The sequence below is a fragment of the Nilaparvata lugens genome, chromosome 7 (genome assembly GCF_014356525.2).
Source record: "Nilaparvata lugens isolate BPH chromosome 7, ASM1435652v1, whole genome shotgun sequence".
Taxonomy (NCBI): domain Eukaryota; kingdom Metazoa; phylum Arthropoda; class Insecta; order Hemiptera; family Delphacidae; genus Nilaparvata; species Nilaparvata lugens.
In genome coordinates, this window is record NC_052510.1 from 28,703,307 (window position 1) to 28,726,167 (window position 22,861).

At 36.7% G+C, this 22,861-nt stretch overlaps 1 protein-coding gene across 1 annotated transcript in view; it reads left to right on the top strand.

Annotated features, from left to right (window-relative positions):
- Positions 1 to 22,861, top strand: part of LOC111047646 (amidophosphoribosyltransferase) — a 64,471-nt gene that overhangs the window by 23,804 nt on the left and 17,806 nt on the right. Inside the window, exons 6-8 of the mRNA XM_039432461.1 lie at positions 13,898 to 14,113; positions 15,595 to 15,722; positions 18,816 to 19,037. Of these exons, the coding sequence (XP_039288395.1) occupies positions 13,898 to 14,113; positions 15,595 to 15,722; positions 18,816 to 19,037 (566 nt within the window). The remainder of the gene's footprint in view (positions 1 to 13,897; positions 14,114 to 15,594; positions 15,723 to 18,815; positions 19,038 to 22,861) is intronic.

The following is a 22,861-nucleotide window of genomic DNA, read 5'->3' on the forward strand; positions in this document are numbered from 1 at the left end:
AGTACTATGGCCTAGTGATTTTATATAATTAAACGATTCCAGTAGCCTTATTTAATACTTTATTAGATATATTACCGTATTCAATATCAATGTTTGAGGAATTAGACTGTAAACAGACCAGCTATTATAATAGTTGAGTTCTTCAGTCTCTAGATTTTCTTATTTTTTAATTAATTAATTAATTAGAGAGTACAGTGATTAAGCACAGTGAGTGTTATTATTAAGCTGATTAGTACCTGCTGAGTGTATCCAATATTTACAGACGTGTGCTGGTGAGTTTGTCAATGTTGGATTTGGAGAGCGATTTTCACGGGAACTGTTGCTTGATTAGACTCCATTTTTGTCGCTGGTTTTCGCCTGCTTTTGTTTACACGTAGTGTTGGTGTAGAATAGTGAGATTGGGTTTGTGATTCCATTGAGCGAAAATCGAGATAACGCCGGCACGTGCGGCTTATCTGTCGCTTGGCTCTCAATCAACTGTTCTGTTAGCACGGGTTTCGTTGCCAGGGCGACCGCTGACGCTAAATCAAGAGCATCTGGTCAGTTAGCTGTCAGTCTTTCGTGCCGCCAAACTTTGAATCGGGAAGTACGCGTTTGTCGGCTGTTTGTCTTTCTTTCATACTTTTCATCCTGTCAAATTTCAATCCGGAAAGTTCTTTACTAGTTTGTTTTTTCTCTCTGGCCTTCTGAGATGTTATTAGTATTATCATCCTCCCAATCCCTGTTACCTTGTTTGTAACCTGTGTTTCTCAGGAGCTTCCTTATCTCGACCTGCCACGAGAGCTCTCTTGGCGTTTTCCTTTATTCCTTCTTCACCTATTCCTTATAAGATAATTTTATCATTTCAAGGATTCAAATCAATTTTTCTTCTTGTTTCACATCGAAATGCTCACCAGACGGGCTCGGAATAATCTGACTAGACAAACTTCCGAGGAAGGAATACTAAGCGAGGGCTTAATGCACGAAGAAGTGATTGACTTCGCTATTCAAATCCATAGTGCACTGAGTATCATATCTTCTCGACACTCAAGTGAAGATATCATAGACGTCGTTCCCCACCTTGTTAACATTTTGAATCGTCTGGACGCTTGTCTGAAGATGAATAGCGATCTTCAAATGGATCTGACTGAGATTTCATCTAAAAATTCTCATTTGAAAAAGAGATTAGAGGTCGAAAAAAGGAAGAGAACTTTATGTTTAGATGTCTCTTTGTCTAATGTGTGCCGAGCACTCCTTTTAATTCAGGCCTTTTCCCAAGTTATAATAGTAAATTTAATACGCAATAGACTAGAGCCATTATTGTAAGTGAGTTAGCGAAATAAATTATTTTCTCTCTCTATTATGAACGGCCATGACTTCGAGTTTCCCATGATAGATATTTAAAAATTGTGGCTCCGAGTCATCGAGGAATGTAGATTATGGAATTATCTCTAAAACTTAGCCTTCTTGTCGCGACATAAAGTGCGATAAGTTGGAAAACAGCAAGCATTGAAATTATAACAAACTACCGATTTTGCAGTTACTATTTGGTCCAAAGGCTCTAGAAGCCACGCGACGATTGGTCAAATTGATTCCCTTCGCCCAATAGGAGACCTGTTTCTAAATACAGTAGTGGGGATTCCCCAGCGGCAAGACCAGATTACGTTTCGGAGGACACTTTGCTAGGAGCACTACAAGAGTAAAGATGTAGTCATTATGTTTCGCCCTTTTTGGGCAGGTTTACAAGTTTATATCAATTAGTTAATGTAGGAGCTAGTTTTATTTTTATTAATGTTTAAATTTTCTAGTAGTGCCATGTCCTGAAAGGTTTAATTGTGTTTCTTCATCATGTACGAATGATTGTTTCTTCAAATAACCGCTAAGCGGTTCATGTGTGTCACCAAACCAACTTCTTGTACTACCACCCCTTTGGTTCCGCAACTTTATGTAACACCGCTTCAAGACACCCGTTCAGACGACAGGTCTAGGGATGTAAGAGGACGTCGCTGTCAAGCCAAATTCAACCGGTAAAAGCTCACCGCCAAAAACAAGGTACTGTAACCCCGACGATAAAGCAACGTACAGACCAACGAAAGTGCAGTGTAGTGAAACAAAGGTTCATTTGAGAATGTCAATCAAAAGTGGGGATTCAAAATTATTATGAAATGAGTTATATGGGTTACTATCGACGAAACTGGGTTCAACGGGCTTTTCTTTCTTGAGTAATTTTATGTTGAAATTAACTTGTTATTGATGACTGATATTGTTTGGTATTATGAGGTATTGTATCAAAAGCTTTGCGTATATCCAGGAAGACTGCAATAGTTTTCTTATTGGAGTTTATTTTATCAGATAAAGTATTGACGAATTTTATTAGAGCGTCAGATGTACTTTTACCATTTTGGAAACCGAATTGGTTCTTGTTGATTATTTTGTTAAGATTCAAGAAAGAAACAACTCTTGACTTTATAAGTTTCTCCATTATTTTAGCAAGGTTGCTGATAAGACTAATCGGTCTATAATTACAGGGATTAGTCGGGTCACCTTGTTTGAATAGAGGTTTTATTTTGGCTGACTTGAGGTGCTCAGGAAAATATCCCTCCTCAAAGCATCTATTAAAAATGAAAGAGAGAGGTTGAGATATAAAATTGGCTATTTTCTTCAGCGTAATATTACCTAGACTATCAATACCAGGACTGCAGTTGTTCTTTAGATTTTTAATAGTTGCCTCAACCTCAACTGGGCACGTTGGTCTCATAAAAAACGTGTTATCGATCTGTATTTCAGGAAATCGATCACCAGTATTATCAGGGATATTGATAGTTTGAGCTTGTAATTTACCCACATTTGTGAAATAATTGTTGAGGGATTGAGCATCAAGTTCAGTTCTCTTGTCGTTGATACTGTCCTCACCTATAACTTCGTTTATGCACTTCCACAACTTCATGCTGTTGTAATTACAATTTTCAATTTTCCCTTTATAGTAGACTTCCTTTGCATGATTTATGATCTTATTCAAACCATTACGATAAACTTTATATTCATTCTTTAATATATTGTTATTAGGATTTCTTCTGAGTCTAGAATGCATATATATATATAGCACATAACAGAAGACACTTTAAAGTTTGTAATATAAATTAAAACACTTAAAAACTTACATTAGAAATGGGGGAAATTTTCGGAGACTGTGTCTCCTTTCTCAACCGAGAAGACTGCAGTCTTAGGTAGTCTTAGGCCGAGAAGACTGCCTAAGACTGCAGTCTTCTCGGTTGAGAAAGGAGACACAGTCTCCGAAAATTTCCCCCATTTCTAATGTAAGTTTTTAAGTGTTTTCAATCTATTCATATCGTGTCTCATATATATATATATATATATATATATATATTATATATATATATATTATATATATATATATATATATATATATATATATATTATATATATATATATATAATATATATATATATAATATATATATATATATAATATATATATATATATATATACATTTGAACAAAACAAGATTAATTTTATTATAAAAACATGATTAATATGAATTAATGGGGAAAACACTCGCTTGCTGCTAATGATGATTCAATGTTTGTGGTTATGAAAATTTAAGAATAATGATTCAGCAGTCACCTACCTTTTTGAAATGGGTTCCCACTTTGGCATCCACTGTTTTAAATCGCGACTTTAGTATTTTAAAAGAACAAATATTAACTGAACCAATGAATAGGCTCAGAACCCGTCCCCCTTAACAACACAATTATTTTTATACTGCCCGATCTGTGACAGAATAACTGTATTATTAAACGAACCGAAATCCAGCCTTTTAACTGGATTAGCCGGACTTAACTTTCAGTCCTATCGAACGAGCTCACTCTGACTCCAAAAGTTAAATTTTGGGTATTAAATATAAACTCAGTCAATGCCAAACATGAAAGTCATTTCAAGTACATATTTTTATCTGTCGCACAAGCGGCACGTTTGTTATTAAAAACAAAAGAGAAGCTACATTAATTTTGACAACAAAAGAAATAAACAATCTTTTTGTCGATGACAAAGATTGTTCAAAGACAAAAACACTTCATTAAACTTTTTTTATTTAAAACTCTAAAATCCTGATCAATATGAGATAAATATATGATTCATATAATTATATGTCCCATATGACCAGGTGACACATCACCCATCCCGCTGAAAGACTCGTCCCTGAGTCTGTGGTCAAGAGGGGAACAAAAAAATAAAAAAATGATAATTAAACAAAATAATATACTTCGGAAACAAACGTGTGCCTGATTGACTTGATAATGCTACTATACATTGAAATCCAACATTTACATAGAAAGGTATGTTACTCAAACTAAATTACAAAGATTCAAATCAAATTCAAATTGAAACTATGCTGTACAATAACATTGATTGAATATAAAACTAACTTTCAATATTATACACATTAATATACATTGCAACTAGTGTGAATATTTAATCTCATCTTGGAAATAAGACGTACATGAATTCAACTTATTATGAAAAGAAAATCTCAATTGACAATATATTTATTTGTGTATTTAGCAAGCGTTGCCGCGTGGCCGTGGCTGCTATGTGAATTGCTTCATTTGATTAGCTGGGAAGCGATGTTTTGAAAAGTAGCTAGCGTGCGTCCAGCCACGCACGCCACGTGCTGTGTGGAATGGCCTTTACTATACTAGCCACGCGTGGCTACCGTTCGCTCTCTGAGCGATCTTTTCAAACGTGTCTGGCCACGTTTTGGTCCGAGCATGCGCAGAACGTATACTAGACGTATACTATCGTATAGAACGTATACTATCATTGTCAGCCTCAAGGTCGCGCATTAAATGATGGAATTCGCCATAGGTCTTCCTTTTTTTATTGATTGGATGTACCCACTGGTCCCGTGCTGTCACTGAATACAGTAAAACCAGCTCATTATCACTACTACTGCTGCTGCTGGAGTCATCAAACCAAAGTAAGCCACAAGAAAATCCAGATTCACATAGCAGCCATGGCCACGCGGCAATGCTTGCTATACTAGCCATCAAGAAGCAACCATATAACTCTTTAACTACGGTATCGATTATATGTATCCTAGGTTGTGCTACCGTTACAGCAGATAATTTACACACATACAACTTGATGCCTAAATATGCACAGAATAAAGTTAAAAACCCTAACCAGCCAAATAATATATAAAAGACAAAACTAGAGGAATTCATAACATCTCCCCAAGAATTTGGAAGATCTACTTTGTGAAATATATCTGACGATATTACATCTTGAACCGGAAATTCCGGAACCTATATATCTATTTATTATCTATATCAGTTTTTAAAATCTCGCTAAAGTTAACAAAACTAGGATTGGAATGCGGCTGCAAAACATCAATTTTCAACGAATTAAACTTAACCCAATGCAAAGGTAAGTAATGGAGAGCCTGAGGCTGTTTATCAACATTTGCGTTACACGGAAAAGTCTTTCTCACCAATATTCTCCCGCTGATTGAAATCTTGCAATGACAGGGTAAAACCACATAAATTGCTCCCGGAATAGGTTGAAGATGATGAAACGAACCTCCCTCGCAAGTGACTGTAGTGTTGGCCTGTATATTTGCGACGATATACTCCGAAGGCGAAAATTCAACAATCTCCAACTCCTGCTTAGCTGGACGACAGCTTAAACTGCAATATTGTTGGATGTCCTTCAGCTCTGTCACCGCAAAAAAGTGATGCATACATCTCGATGACATATGTCCTCCATGCACCAGCCACAGAAGATAGCATAAGAAATCGTCCTGTGCCCGACAAGAAGAGAGATGATCTCCCAAGATGACCTGAATCTCACCGTCCTCCTGTCTCCACGCCAAAACGAAATCCTGCTGCTGAAGCTGACAAATCTGGCCGTCGAAATACATAGGTGTCCTCACATACTTGTGCAATTGAAACTGTCCGCCGATGCTGACCAACGGTACTTTTAAGCTAAGCACCATGGAGTTCTCCTTCACCACACAAGTCGTAAGTGGAAGATCAAAATATCGCTGCAAATCCGATAGAGGTATAGCTAACTGGTGTCCTTTCGACTTATATCCTTTCTCCAATCTGAAGAGATCTGAACGTAATAAATTGGGGTGTACCAGCGAAAAGGGTAAAAGCTTCTTATCACAGCGTTCCTTTGCAGTATTTATGAATTCCTGCCGTGATAAAATAATTACATGTGAGTAGAGGTGAAAAATGTAAATTAATAACTGGTTTGTGAACAGTGTTTTCTCCTCCAATACGTTCTGTTGTACGAATAATCTCATACTGTCTGTTAATTTGCTATATGCATCGTGAAACTGCTGAGAAAATTTTCCAGCAAACTGCCTCAAGTTGCGAGAAATCCGAATTAAATCTTTATGGTCGTCTGCAACCAACCCTTGGAATGCGTTGAGGTGATCAGCTACATGTTTTTCGTTGATTTCCAGCTTATGAAGTTCACCATCCGTCGCTACTGCACAGCAAAAATGAAGAAAATCGCCAACAACATCGATCACTCTGGTTTTTCGTGAAGCTTGAGTTCCCAAACGAATTGAAGAGTTGAAAGCAGCATGCGAAGAATTCCGTTTGTAGAATTATACAAAACTTCTACCGCATCCGCTAAACTGCAATCCTCTTGTTGACAGTTAGGCCAGAACACCCTTTCCGCCTGCAAGATGTCGAGCTGAGCTGCCGGGAAATCTACCTCGTATGTTAGTGAAACCGATGATTCATACGCTACAGCGTGACGTAGATTCTTGTAGAAAACTCCCGCGAAGACCCTGACTGCCTCCAGTCGGGCCGTGAAAGTCGTGAGAATGAGAAATGACGCAAAATGTACTATAATTGACATGTTTATGTGTAACAGAACCTCTTACAAACAAAAAACTATACTTCATAGCAACCGCAAATGAATCGTAATAAAAAAAATGAAGAGAAACGTTTACAATACCGTAATATTAACAAACTCGACGTGAATAACAAAATATTACAAGTAGCAACTGGACTGGCTGGTTAGCATATATTATTTATCAGAACCCTAGAGATGATACAATTTATTAGAAGTGCATAGGCCTATATATATATATACTGGAACAATTCTGAAATCAGAACAATATATGAGTCATATGGAAACAAAACCACAATCATACAATAAATCATCAGAATATAAGAAACTTATACTATAGTTAAGATTTTTATTGAGAAAGAATTTCAAGTCAAATAAATGTGAATAAAATATTCATCCATCAAAAATATAATTGTCTTATAACAGCTTCATTATGAATTTCCATCAGTGAACGTTTAAAAGTAGCAAATAACGCTTGTCACTCAATGAACGACCTTGCCCTGGATATGAATAACAAGATTGACAACTAAACAAAAAAAATCTGGTGTGGCGCACTCACAACAACTTTCCTTGCCGTTATGAAAATTGATCACCTGACGCTAGTGTTCCCGCGATCTCAAGTCTACTATTCAAAGATTTGAGCCAGCTGGTGACAGGGCAATAACGCTGAAGACACACAAGGTGTGCTATCTCTTCATAGTGAATCATTTAATAGAATAAACAGTTGCCTACAGTTTGCAATTGGATAATCACGTTTTCCCGAATTTCGAGCTTATTTTCAATTTTAGGTGAAAATGTTACTGAACATTAGTTGTAGAGATTTTCATGCTGAATCTTTACCACTCAAAATGTTTTGTTTAAATTTTATCTGAAGCCTGATAATAGAGAATCTAAAATCAAACTTTGCATAGATGGGGCGGAGCTCCTGGAATTTTTACATACATGAGACTTGTGGCAGTTGATAGAGCTTATCAATTACTATTTTTGGTATGAATTTAATCGAAATCGTTGGAGCCGTTTTCGAGAAAATCGCAAAAAACCCTGTTTTTGACAACATTTTCGCCATTTTAGCCGCCATCTTGAATCACATTTGATCGAAATTGTTTGTGTCGGATCTATTGCTAATGAATAGGAAATCCAGTTTTCAGAGCAAATCAACTTATAATCTTCATAAGAATTTTGGCAATATACAACACAAATCCACAAAACAATCCCTTACAAGACTTAAACATATAGCATCATTACAAGCTAAAATACTTATCCATTTATTTAGTTGAAAACAATGGCTATAGGCTTGTAGACACACAAATCAAATTATACAAAATTAGAACACCATAAAACTGTTCAAATCTCAAATTAAAACATTATAAATTTCAATTAAACAGAAAAATATTCAGAGAGCACAAAACACTTTCCATCGCCAGCCACCATTTTTTAGAGAAGGATTACAAAGATAGCATTTTAGATGAAGCCAAAAACAGTGACGACGTTATGAACATGTCAAGAAATGTCATAAAGGAGTGTCATGCACTGATGTTGTAGACAGAAGAGATGAACTGGTGAAACTTGAGAGAGAATATAGAATTTCTAAGAGCGAGGATGTTAAACTTGCTCTGAGACACCTCATTAACGTAAATAAACAGAGATTTTCGATAAAAAAATCACAGAAGCCAGTAATAAAAGTAAAGTAACTTGGAGTATGATTAATGCTGAGGTTGGCAAAAATACAAATAATTCTTCTAATATTATTAGTATTCTGAATGAAGGAGATCTTGTAACCGATCCCTACAACATATGTAATGTTTTCAACAACTTTTTTACAAGGGCAGTTGAAACCCTTGTATAGTACCAAATATTCCATACAGCTCTAGTCTGTTAAGTACACTTAATAAACAAAATAATAATCATTTCTCCTCAAGATTCAGACTCACACAGATTTCATCACATGAATTAGCAAAAATTATAATGACTTTTGAAAGTAAATTCTCTTCTGGACCTGATGACATTCCAATGGCAATAATAAAAAAAGTTCTACCCACAATATTATTGAGCCATTGACTCATGTAATAAACTCTTCACTGATATCGGGCTATTTCCTAAAGTCTTTAAAAATAGCCAGAGTCATACCGATATTCAAGAAGGGGAATGCCAAAAGTCCTGAGTACTTTAGACCAGTTTCTGTCTTATCAGTATTTTCAAAGATATTGGAAAGGGTGGTGTATGACCAGTTGGTAAAGTATCTAGAGTCCAACAACATACTGGACAGAGAGCAGCATGGGTTTCCATCTAACAGATCGACTATCTCAAGAGTAGATTTTGTTGGGTCGATTATAGATGCGGTGGATAGGGGTGATAAGGTAATGGGTACTTTACTGGATTTGACACGTGCATTTGACAGTGTCGATCATGATGCTTTATTAGAGTCACTCAAGGGCATGGGAGTGCTGGGGAAGGAGATGTCCTGGTTCTCATCCTACTTGAAGGGAAGAGAACATGTGGAATTGGAGAGGATTGATGTAGCCCCTTCAATTAACTATAAAATGAAGTATCGCTCTGAGCTCAAAAGTCTCCATTACAGCATTCCATATTAGGCCTTTTACTGTTTCTTTGTTACATTAAGGGGTTACCTGAGGTGATCCGAGGACAGGCATCAGTTTGTCTTTATGTGGACGATATATATATATATCGTATTGCTTGAAGTTGAAGGTGCATATATATTTTGTCGATCATGATCTAAATTTCTAATTACAAAAAAATGTCTAGGTTTTCTACCCACGCCTTAGCGTGGTCCGTCATATTGAAAATATCTTCAAATGTTACATTGAAGGCTCTGGGGCATGCATTTATTATGTGGTCGATGTTCTGCACAGCAGCACCACAGTCACAAGCTGGAGAATCAACCCATCCCCATTTGTGTAGCAGGTCAGCACATCTGCCATGCCCAGTAATTAGGCGATTTCGATGAAGCCAGGTGCGGAGAGTTGACCATGTTCTCAGTAAAGCACTCATTCTTCTTATGTGTGAGGGGACAATGTTGCTTAGAACCGGCAGCCATTCCACTGGAGTAGACTTCAAGGTACCAGTTATTATACACATTGCCCTGCGCAGCTGAGTGTCAACTTTGTTGTTATGGCTACTCCTAGCCCATACTGCACTGCAATATTCACCAGGTGCAAAAACAAGTGATAGGGCACTAGTGTGCAACACATTTGCAGAAGAACCCCAAGTAGTGCCAGCTAGCCTGCTAATCAGGTTGTCTCTTGTCTGGAGTTTTTGAGCAGTCTTTTCTAGGTGTTTCTTGAAAGTGAGGGTCCAGTCTAGTGTCACACCAAAATATTTGGGTGATTCCTCGCACTTGAGGAAATGCCCCCTGAAATGGATCTTTGGCACATAACGGGCATGCTTGTTGCTCAGATGGAATGGTGTTATAACCGTTTTGTCAGGATTGGGTTTTAGCCTCCATTCCTCAAAAAACTTATCCAGCCTATCAAGGTCTCCAGTTGAATCCAGTTCAGCTTCACCAAATCTACTTCTCCCAGAAAGGAGTGCTATATCATCTGCATAAGTGAACACCTGGGACTTCAACTCAGGCAGATCAGCTATGTATAGGTTGAATAATATTGGTGCCAGTACAGAGCCTTGTGGTAATCCATCTGATAGCCTTCTCCAGCTACTTTTGCTTCCTGAAGAGAACACCTTGATGTACCGGTTGCTGAGGATTTCACCAACGATGTTAATCATTTCGAGGCTTGGGACAATCCTTGAGATTTTGAGAAGAAGGCCCTTCCTCCATACGGTTTCATAGGCTGCAGATAAGCCCAGGAATGCAGCAATGCTTTTGTCACCCTTGTCAAAGCCAGTTTCAATTGCAGATGTCAGAGCCAGCACCTGGTCCTCACAACTTCGCCCTGGCTGGAAACCAGCCTGAGTCACTGGGACAACAGTATTGATAATCGGCTGTAATCTAATCAGCAAGAGGTGCTCAAAAAGCTTGAAGACAACACTAAGAAGTGCGATTGGCCTATAGCTTGCAAGGCTATTTGGGTCTTTCCCTGGTTTTAGGATGGCAATAATTTTTGTTCTTCTAAAAATAGCAGGGAGAGTGCCATTCCTGAGCATTTCAGAGAACATTCCTTTTAGCCATCTGACTGCACCTTTCCCACAGTGTATAATAAATTCTGGGAGTATCTCGTCAATGCCTGGTGCCTTTTGTGCCTTCATCTTTCTGACAGCAATCTCAATTTCATCCGTGGTGAATGGATCCTCCAAAGCACCAGCAGGCAGATCTTGGACTACGCTTTCTTTGTTTCAGAGACTTGCTCACTTTGCTTCTGTTTTCCTTGGTCAGTTTTCCTCTAGTCAATTGGACTAGGTGAGAGGCAATTTCATTGGGATCAGCCCCATTTCTTTTCCTGGAGTTGTTAGCTGCAGATCCAAGCTTATGCAATAAGGACCATGCCTTGATGCTTGATTTTGTAAAGTCCAGAGATTCTACTTTCTCAATCCATCTAGCTCGTCTTGCACTATCAAGAGCCCAAAGGAACTCTTCGGCTGTTTCTTGGTCTCCATCCAATTTATACCTGTCTTACAATTCATCCCATCCCGGAATTTACTTTTTGCGGAATCCTCTGGGGATTGATTTCTTTGCAGCTGTCAAAACTGCACCTGTGAATCGGTTGTAATTTTCACACTTGGGAGGGATCCATCTCACAGTTGCATCAAGTATAGCAGAGAATTTTCCCCAGTCTGCCTTTTTCAAGTTCCATCTTGGCACAGGATGTGACTCTATAATGGGAATTTCCAGCACATATGTGTAAATGATGGCTCTGTGTTGGCTTCTTGGGAAGTTCCTTTAATAGGCTTTATATGATCAGATGTTAGGTCAGCACTTTGGGTGCTGAAACACAGGTCTGGATTGTATTGTAAAATTGGTTCCATCTAGCTGACAGAAACGATCCGCCCAGTTTAGGATCATGGATAAGTGACAAGTTGTTAGAGTCAGCCCAGTTCTTAAGCAAGAAGCCATTTGAATCACTGTTATTGTATCCCCAGTCAGTATGGTGGCTATTGAAGTCTCCTAACACCAACCAAGGATGCTGAAAAGTTTGAAGAGGGGGGCTTGGCCAGGCTATTGATGGTGGTTTGTAGACATTTGAGATGTTCAGTTTGTCTACTGTTATTGTTTGGATGAATATGCCATATTGTTCTGAGCTGTAAATGACCTTTGCCTCAATAGATTCTCTCACATACACCGCTATTCCATACTGGGCATGGTTCACAGCATCTACCAAGTTGTATCCGCTAATTGTTCCTCTGGAAAATAGATCTTGGTCATCAACAGTATGTCGTATGCGTTTCCTACATTGCAAGCACATCAACCTCCTCTTCCTTTAACATTACTGATAAAAATTCTGATTTAGCTTTGCTCAAGCCCTCTACATTGATTTGCATTATTTTCAGTTGCGAGCCCAATTTGAGGCCTTTGTCACAGTCCTGAAAAGAACTATTTGAAATTCCATTTGTTTTAATCATGATCGCACCTTCTGCCAAGTTTGGTGTTCGATTGGCTGGCATAAATGATTGCTCTTTGTAATGGAAAACGTGTGATGCAAACAATCCTATTCCTTAACTCTGCGCAGTTTATGGAAGTTTGTCATTCAGTATATAGTGGATCACCGCCAACCAAAAACCGTCACCAACACTCCCGCCAAGGGGTCAAAAGAGCACTTAGAATTATCATGAACATTAAAAGGAGGGACTCGGTAAAACAAATGTTTTTTCAGCTAGGCATATTGACAGTCTATGGGCAATATGTTTTTGATGTCATAATGCACTTTAAAAATTCACTGATTTAGAAAAAAGAAGTAGTATTTCACATAGATATAATACTAGATCCGGTAGAATCGTACAGAGACATACTGTAATTTAGATTTTTTTAAAATGAAGACAACTCTCATGGGAGATGAATTATTTCAACATGCTGCCCCGAAATTTTAAGTCCATAGAGGAGTTGACAATTTTTAGAGCCAAGCTGAAAAAATATCTGATAGGATTGTCCTTATATTCATTTGAAGAATTTTTACATATTTCATTGTGATGAATTTCTTATTGACTGTTTTGTTATATTATTATGTATGACGTTATTCAATGTATCTGTACATTTGTTGAATAAAAATATTTGAATAGAATTGAATTGAGCTAAAATTGATCATATTACATAATGTATTTGATATAGGCCTAGAGGAACAAAACATCACATAAATAGTAGAAACATTATTTAGAAACTTACTTAATTTACAAATTTACTATTTTTTATGTAATTTATTGCTCCTCTACATTGTTATTATAAAACCAAAGTGTCTTTATATATGTGCTACCGTTTATTCGTTAATAGATGAATAAGTATGACAATATTGATCATAGTGCATTGCAATATGGGGCAGGCTGAAACTTTGGTCCCCCCCCGCTTACCACATCAATTCAATTAGCCCCCTCCCCCCGAAACCAAATTCTGGCTACGTGCCTGGACATAGTTGAGAATTTACCACCCGATGCTTTAAAGTCTGCCTTCACTCATTCTTGAGCAAGACTTTCTCTCATGACTCAAGACTAGTTTCCTTGTATGTTCCGTTTATATAGGTACTGTTTAAACTATTTACTTAAATATATTATCATTTAATTATTATTCAAATCCAACCTATTACAACCTTCAACCTCCAACATGATATAAAATAATGTTTATTGATACATTATTCATGACTATCTATCGAATATCAAATTGAAATATTATTTATATATTTCGGTTCTAATATGTCTATGTACTTTTTCTCTATTTTAATGTTCCTAACACTATGATTAAACTAATACATTATCATCAATTAAATAGATTCTTTGATAACACAAGTGCTTTCAATTCTTCAAACCATTGTTGCTTATTATTATCAAGTTTGTAGTGAATTATCACGTTTGGCCATTCAGAGAATGAAGAAGTGCACTCATAAATTATTGTTTGTTTTGAACTTTGTGGTTTCAGCTGACGGTGAAGAGGGCTGGGTGGTTTCGTCCGAGTCTTGTGGTTTCTTGTCGATTGGTGCCAGATATGTGCGAGAGGTTTATCCCGGAGAAATCGTCGAAATATCCAAAACTGGAATCAAGACCATCACCATAGTAGAACGGCCGCACGATGACCCTCAAGCTTTCTGCATTTTCGAATACGTCTACTTTGCCAGATCGGACAGTATTTTTGAAGGTCATTAGCTTGAAAAATTTACTCTTTATTACCGTTTCTCTCTTTATGGGAATTTATAGTGTTTATGTAGGCTGTTTAGTTGTCTTTTAAATTTGTTTTTAACGGATAATTTTCAATATATTCTCATAATCCTTCCATACTTCTAAATTGGAAGCACATTTCCTAGCCCTAATGGACGCGGGAGGTTCAAGATTTTTTTTTTTTTTCTTCAGTTCAATCCAATCAGTTAGCATTCAATCCGTTGCCTGAAATTCTTAGTATGGAATTTTATCTTATTTTTTTAATTTTGAAGGAAGTTGGGTAGAATGACTGCTACCCACATTATCAGTGTCACAATAATGTCCATTAATAATTGGATCCTCTATAATAACCAATGTTATCTGCATCTAAAAGCTCCAGCTCGGCTTATGATTTTTTTGGCTATTTTATTAATTATTATTATAAACGTTATTGAAAAATTTGGCAATGCCCCATACAAACTTCATCGGGGTATACACTTGATTATCATTTATTCCACAATTAATGTTCTAATTTTAGCTGTAACTCATATAGTATCTCGATTGCATTAATTCTGATGAAAATTCACAATTTTATGTAATAATAATATAATTATGATAATAATAAATTTAAAATTGAACAATTTTCGACTATATTTTTAGCATACTGCATTAATTGTTCCACGTACACATTTTTCATTCAAATTAAAGTTTGTGAATAAACAATTCACTTTTATAAAAAGCTTTTTATTCATTTCAAACACATTTTGCAATTATTACTCCGATTTACAATCAGAGGAGTTCGTTAGTCTTACTTGACGGTTGTTGTACGACTAAATTGTCAATAGCACTCTACTTTGGATATTACAACTATGCCGACTAAACATTTTTTCTTAAATTGTTTACATTGCTTGTAAAAGAACAGCTCATTCATCTATATACAATCATGAAAACAGTACAATATAATGGTTGTATGCAGTTTTCAGTCATATAACTTTCATCAATATGATTGTTTGATACAATGAATTTAATTAATAGAATTATAACTATTACTATCAAGTGTTCAAAAATGATGAAATTATAGCCTATGAAATTGAATCACGATGTGTTGTGCTTCCTAGTGAGATTTTATTTACAATAAACTTGAGTTTTAGTTGAGTTCAGTAAAATCTTTTCTACAACTATTGTTGAATACAGGATCTCTAATGAAAGCGTACTTTGAAAAAGTTTTTGTACTGTAATACTAAAATCTTCTAATCTCATGTTATTAGTTATACTGAATCGTTGTGGATATCTAATGAAGTACGATATTATGTTTATTTTGTTTCCTTTTTTATTGTACTGTTATGCTATCAGCAGATATGTCATTTAAGCTCGTACTGGAATTTGTCTGTGCGCCTCTCTATGGTTGTATCGAATAAATAAATAATATAAATGTACTATAACAAAACGTTATCAAAAATAGCAATATTAAATTGGTTGTAGGTCAGATGGTGTACTCGGCGCGCTTGCAGTGCGGAAGGCAGTTGGCGAGAGAAACGCTGGTGGAGGCTGACATTGTCAGTTCTGTGCCGGAATCAGGCACAGCCGCTGCACATGGATTCTCCAGAGAGGTTTGTTCCTTCTACTCCTACTCCATTCACATCTTCTCTGTTTGACACCGGACAAACCGATGACAGGCATTGTCAATAAAGCAAAAATAACATTTTCCTCCACCTACTGTCTAAAGTACTAACATATCTACTCCCTGAAACATAATACTAAAGTGTCACTTTTTCGCTCTCGGTAGTAAAAAACAGAAAAACTCCCTAAGGAGGAAAAGTGACTCCATTTAAATAACATGGGAAGCATCTCTATATTAAAAACTTACATGGTAATAGGTTAGAAGGTCTAAGCTCGTTTTTTAGCACTTTTTCTAAGAGAAAAAGTCGTACTTTTCACTCTAGATATACAAATAACTATTTATCCAATTGAAATGGAAGGCACATTCACAAATGCATTGGGCCTGAGCACATCGGATACACAAGAGAGCGATCTGCGATCAGAGCTGTCTTGGTAGGATGTAGATAAAGCCGATATCTAAGACCGCTCTGATTGCAGATCGCTTTCTGTGTGTCTAGGCCCTTAGGAATTCCCCTATTAGACTACATCACATGTCTGTGTGTTGATAGAAAATCAATAAATTAATTCATTTATAATAAATAGATGCATTCATCCAATGAATTTAGGAATATTATATTATTTATCTCATCCTTCAAAATAGATGATGCAGTACATTTAGTACGAGGGTCATTTTTTTCAAAGCTCCGATCACATATCATAAGACATAGATAAGCTGTAGGGGGGGGGGGGCGAATTTCACAGAGCTGAACAGCTAAAGCAGATGTGTTGGAGCTGTATGATAAGGCTCGTGATTGATTCTCACTAAACAGATTGTCTCTGAATGAGGCAAAAACCCAAAGTATATTGTTCTCTCTATTTATTTATTCATTTATTGTATAAAACAGTATAATCATAATACAATATTATGACATTGGAGGAAAAACTAGGCTGAGCCTGTATTATTTCTCTCCAAAAATGTTGATAAAATATTAATGTTGTCCAAAAGTTAAGGTTATGTAATCACACACTGCTTCGTCACTTGATTTTCGGTCCAGGAATAATTTGAAAATTTTGACCTCTATCAGAGGTCAGTGAGTGTTTGCAGCCGGCCCGATTATTGGGGTTCACTCTTGATGCCAAGTTACTCTTGGAACCTCATATAGACATGATGTGCTCCAGTCTCAGCAGCATTGTCTATCTACTGAGAAGGCTGATGTCTGAACTGCCAATTTCGGTGGTCAGACAGGCCTATTTTGCTTTATTTCATTCGAGGATGAGTTACGTTTTGAAATTGTGGGGTCATGCATTCAGCACTTCTAAAGTGCTGTTAATTCAGAAGAGAGCGGTCCGGGTGATTTCTGGGGCGGGCTATCTCGATCACTGTAAGCCCCTTCTTTCTAAAAATGGCATTCTATCCGTCTTTAATGAATTCATCTACCAATGTTTGAAAGACACACATCAGATACAGGATAGGTTACCAAAAAACAATGACATTCGCAGTCACTTCACAAGAAACCGCGAGAGTATATTTATTTTAAGATGCTGACTTGAAAAGTCTAAATCGAGCTACCCTGTGATAGGCTACAAATTCCATAACTTGCTACCAGCTCAAATCGATCCTTGCCAATTAAACGTTTTCTCCAAGTACTTGGATACTGGTTGGTTGTGAATCCATTTTATTCAGTGGAGGAATTCATTACTTCTGATCACAACACGTTAGTCAATTTAATATAATGATATTTTTTGTCTATTATTACCCACTAAATTATCTGATCTAATTGTAAATTTGCTATAACTGAACTGTTTTATTTATTATTGTTTATTGTATTTGTAGTACCTGTGTAATTTATTGCATGTTTCTTCAATGTGCATTGTGACTTGGCTATATGTAACTTCTATGTTCAACTGGCCCAATAAAAACTTGAAACTTGTCATCGCCCTGTGATCGGTGCGGCCAGATCGCCAATTGTTGTCCACAAATATGGCCGCCTCAATTAACTCTCATGCCAAGCGATATTTTTTCAAGTTAAAAGCAATATTTCAGTATAAGCCTGACGAAAAATGATCCATGTTCACGCAAAAAACGTTATGAGTGATAATGTTGTGCGTGAATGGTCTCGAAAAATGAGAGACGTTATATTCTGATATTGGTGGCATGTAGTGATATTTATCCATATTGAAACACTTCTGGGATGGTCTAGAAATATCACGAATTTATTAAAAATTGCATACATTTTGAATCACTAATGGTGCCATCTTCAGTGTGAAGTGAAGATGACACCATTGGTGTTGAAATATGTATGTAATTCTCTAATAAATTCGTGATATTTCCAGACAACATCCCAGTGTTTCATCATGAAAGACCTTTGTTGAAATACCTTTTCCCAAACTCAAGATTTGTGGGCGGAGCTTGGAAATTAACGAGGAGCTTCAAAAGAACATTATAACCCACTTTAACTCATTTGGCGGTAGCATTATTTTATGAAGAGGGTTTTGGTAGGCTGGTCCACTGGTATGACAAATGCCTAGACCTTCACGGCAATTATTTTGAAAAATAATGATAAGAGTGTAAGTAGATTTTGGTGATTTTTAAAAAAATAATTTACATCCGAGGCCAATTGGAGGTTGAAAAAAATGACCCTCATCGTATATTGTATTTTATTTTGGGCTTTGTGAAAATTTTCAAGCTCAATTTAATATTTTCAAAATAATATTGTATATTTAATGTAGTGTGCTCTGCTTTCGGTAATTTACAGCATTCAAAATTCACAGACTATTTCAGTTTTTGTGCAAAGTGAAATCTTTGGTAAAACTATACGGTAATAACATTTACTTAACCTTCATTTAAAAAATTTTAAAGAGAAGTTTTCGACTCTGTCTGTTTCTTTGTTCATACATTATGTATTTGTAATACATTAATTTGATGAAAAGTGTACTCAAATGGTTTCAATAATAGATCATACTATAATGTTCCAGGTTCTAGTTTAGTTTTCTACTAATTTAGAGTCTGTGGTCCGGAATAAGCATGTCTTGTGAAGCATGATTGAAAATGCTTTGCGGACAATTTAACTGAAATAATGGACATTGTACTGTGTTTGTACTAGTCTGGAATCCCGTTCGCTGAAGTGCTGTGCAAGAACCGGTACGTAGGCCGCACGTTCATCCAGCCGAGCACACGTCTGCGCCAACTGGGCGTGGCCAAGAAGTTCGGCGCACTCTCCGAGAACGTCAAGGACAAGAAGCTCATCCTCATCGACGACTCCATTGTCAGGGGCAACACCATCGGACCCATCATCAAACTGTTGAGGGATGCCGGCGCTAAGGAGGTCTGCAACAACAACAAATATCAATATCAATAATCAACAATTCTATTCAATCAAACAAAAAATACACAAAAGAAAACATCATACAAAACCAATACAAACAAAATACAAATTTATAATAATAATACAAGAATCAGGTTTCTTGGTGGGGAAAAATACCTATCCAACTATGGTATAATATTATAAGCCTAATAGTCTTATAATAGCCTATAAGCCTAATAGGCTTATAATATTATATTATTAGAAGTTTAGCCATCTCTAGTAGGATATATGCCGCGGCCTCTGTCGCTCAATAGCATATAGATAAAGATAAAAGAGTCAATTATCATCTGCAATTTAGATTATTTTTTGGCAATTCCCTTTATTTGTTTTCGTTAATACTTATTTGTTTTGCGTCGATGATGCATGCTTTGTTTATTTGTCATAATTAACATGATTTGAATGTCAAGTTAGACATCAATGGACCAATTAATAGGCGTCGGTGGCCTTAAAATAACACTTGTAAGCCAAGGGTAGCTGTCAATACAATGAAATAGTTGTTAATGTTGAGTACATTAATATAGGTGACATAGGCCTTCAATGATTTGAATGTCAAGTTAGACATCAATAGAACAATTAAAAGGCATCGGTGGCCTTAAAATAACACTTGTAAGCCAAGGGTAGCTGTCAATACAATGAAATAGTTGTTAATGATGAGTACCTACATTAATATAGGCACTTTAGAGTCAAATATGAAGATTCATATTCTGATCTAAGAGAGATAAAAGCAGGAGTTCCGCAAGGAAGTGTTTTAGGACCAGTCCTTTATCTTCTCTTCACTAGTGATATCCCTAATTTGGAGGAGAATACCACAGCCACGTTCGCAGATGACACCGCCCTGCTAGCAGTAGACAGTGATGTTGGTATTGCAACAGCGAAGCTTCAGAGATCTGTCAACAAGATACAAGACTGGACCAAAAAGTGGAGAATGAAGCTCAATGAGGAAAAGTCGATTCATGTTAACTTCACCAACAAGAGAGCTGTGTACCTTCCAATCAACATCAATGGAATTAATATACCACATGAAAATCAAGCTAAATACCTAGGTATGACTCTTGATGCTAAGCTTCGCTGGAAAGAGCATGTCAAAAAGAAAAAAGAAGAACTGAACATAAAATACAAGAAATTCTACTGGCTTATTGGAAGAAACTCATCACTTTCAATACCAAACAAATTGCTCCTCTACAAGCAGATCTTCAAACCTGTTTGGACCTATGGAATACAACTATGGGGCTGCACCAAACAGAGCAACGTCACCATCATACAAAGATTCCAGAACAAGGTGCTCCGAAACATCGTTGATGCTCCCTGGTATGTGCGGAACAGCGACATCCATAGGGACCTGGGAGTCAACATGGTATCCTGTGAGATTCAAAGGTATGCAGAAAGTCATGAAGAACGGCTCCACCAACACACGAAAGTCGAAGCAATCCAGCTGCTAGACAACGGAGGGTTGGTGCGGAGACTGAAAAGAAGGAAACCATTTGAATTGGTGTGCAGTGAAAGTGGTGTCTAGTGAAAAAGCAGAGCAGTGATTGAGTGAAATCTAGCTTAAGTAGTACAGTTAATAGATGTACATAATAATTATTAGTAGGTAGCAGTAAGAAATTCTAAAGAGAGTTTCACTGTAGTCCATATTATATACAATTAGTAAATTAGGTTTGATAAAATTTGCTCATTAGTCTCAAGACTAGATAGCAATAGTAATGTGATTAAAAAAAAAATGATTAACAGCATTACAGTGATGAAGAAATAAAGCTTTATATTATTATGGCCCGGTTTCTTGGACTTGACTTATCAAGTCCAATGGATTTAAAGATATCAATAAAATTTAGTAGACTATTTAAAGAAAAATAAAAAAATCTGGTGTGGCGCACTCACACAACTTTCCTTGCCGGAAAGAAAATTGATCACCTGACGCTAGTGTACTCGCGCATCTCAAGTCTACTATTCAAATATATGAGACAGCTGGTGATAGGTCAATAACGCTGGAAACACACGAGGTCTGCTATCTCTTCGTAGTGAATGTTTTAAAAGAACCAACAGTTGCCAACAGTTTGCAATTTAATAATCACATTTTTTCGTATTTCAAGCTTTTTTTCAATTCTAGGTGGAAATGCTACTGAACATTAATTGCAGAGATTTTCATACTCAATCTTTTCCACTTGAAATTTTTTGTTTAAATTGTATATGGAGGCTGATAATTGAGAATCTAAAATCAAACTTTGCATAGATGGGGCGAAGCTCCTGAAGTTTTTACAGATACAGGACTTGTTGCAGTTGATAGAGCTTATCAATGACTATTCCAGGTATGAATTTGATCAAAATCGTTGGAGCCGTTTTCGAGAAAATCGCGAAAACCCTGTTTTTGACAACATTTTCGCCATTTTAGCCGTCATCTTGGATTGCATTTGATCGAAATTGTTCGTGTCGGATCCTCATAGTGTAAGGACCTTACGTTCCACATTTCAAGTCATTCAGTTAACTGGGAGATGAGATATCGTGTACACAGACGCACATACACTCATACACACACACACACACACACACACACACACACACACACACACACACACACACCACACACACACACACACACACACACACAACACACACACACACCACACACACACACACACCACACACACACACAACACACACACACACACACACACACACACACACATACAGACCAATACCCATAAACCACTTTTTCGGACTCAGGGGACCTTGAAACGTATAGAAATTTAGAAATTGGGGTACCTTAATTTTTTTCGGAAAGCAATACTTTCCTCACCTATGGTAATAGGGCAAGGAAAGTAAAAAATGGGTTTACTCTAACAGTGTCCTTATTGTTAACCTTCCGGTGAGCCCGTAGCAAGTAATTATTCTTGTAATAATTAGGTCCTAGAAATCGGGTCATAATAGTTTATAGCTTTATTCCATCATCACTGTCATGCTGTTAGGGATGGCCGCTCCAATTTCCATTCAAATTGAAAATACAGATTTATTTTTTCCTTGTACTATTCATACATACAATCACATAATATTTACAAGAATAAAATGATCAGTTGTACAAAATAAATTGAAGCTCACAAGACTAATGTCTGATCGTGAGCGTGTACACTATTAAAAAGATAAAAAAAATACTGAATTACAAAAAAATATTGTAACTTAAAGATAGAAAATGAGCAAGAATTGAATTATGAAACAACCATTTGTACCAAGAAAGAGGATTTTACAGTGATTCGTTTTCGTGGTCGGAAGGTGTATCAGGAGCCAAAATTCATTGACTAAGTAATTCTCAGTACATTACGGAATTGTATTCTGCTATAACAGTGTCTATAAATGAATTTTGGCCCCTGATACCGATCACTCAACATTGCTAGTCTATTGTTTGATGCAAATGAGAAGTGGAGCGGCTATGAATATGAATAACATACAGAGTGGGTGATGTATGGATAAGTCCGAGAACGGCTTAATATCTCATACACAAAGGTTATTTGACGGTGGGTGTGATTGGGGATCCTACTCAAATTGAAAATACTACTTAACTATGACTTCAATAATCTGGTCCGCCATCTTGGATCCGCCATATTGAATGCAACTTTATTTTTTTAAATAGGAAGGTGGTCATGTGGACATGATTTCGATACGAAATTTCAAGAAAAAAACAATGGCGAAAACCGCATATTGATATCTCAAACCGTTTAGAAGATATTCACATTATTAATCAATACTATTCAAAGCAGAAAGGAGAGAAAAAAGTCCGAGAACGGCTTTATATC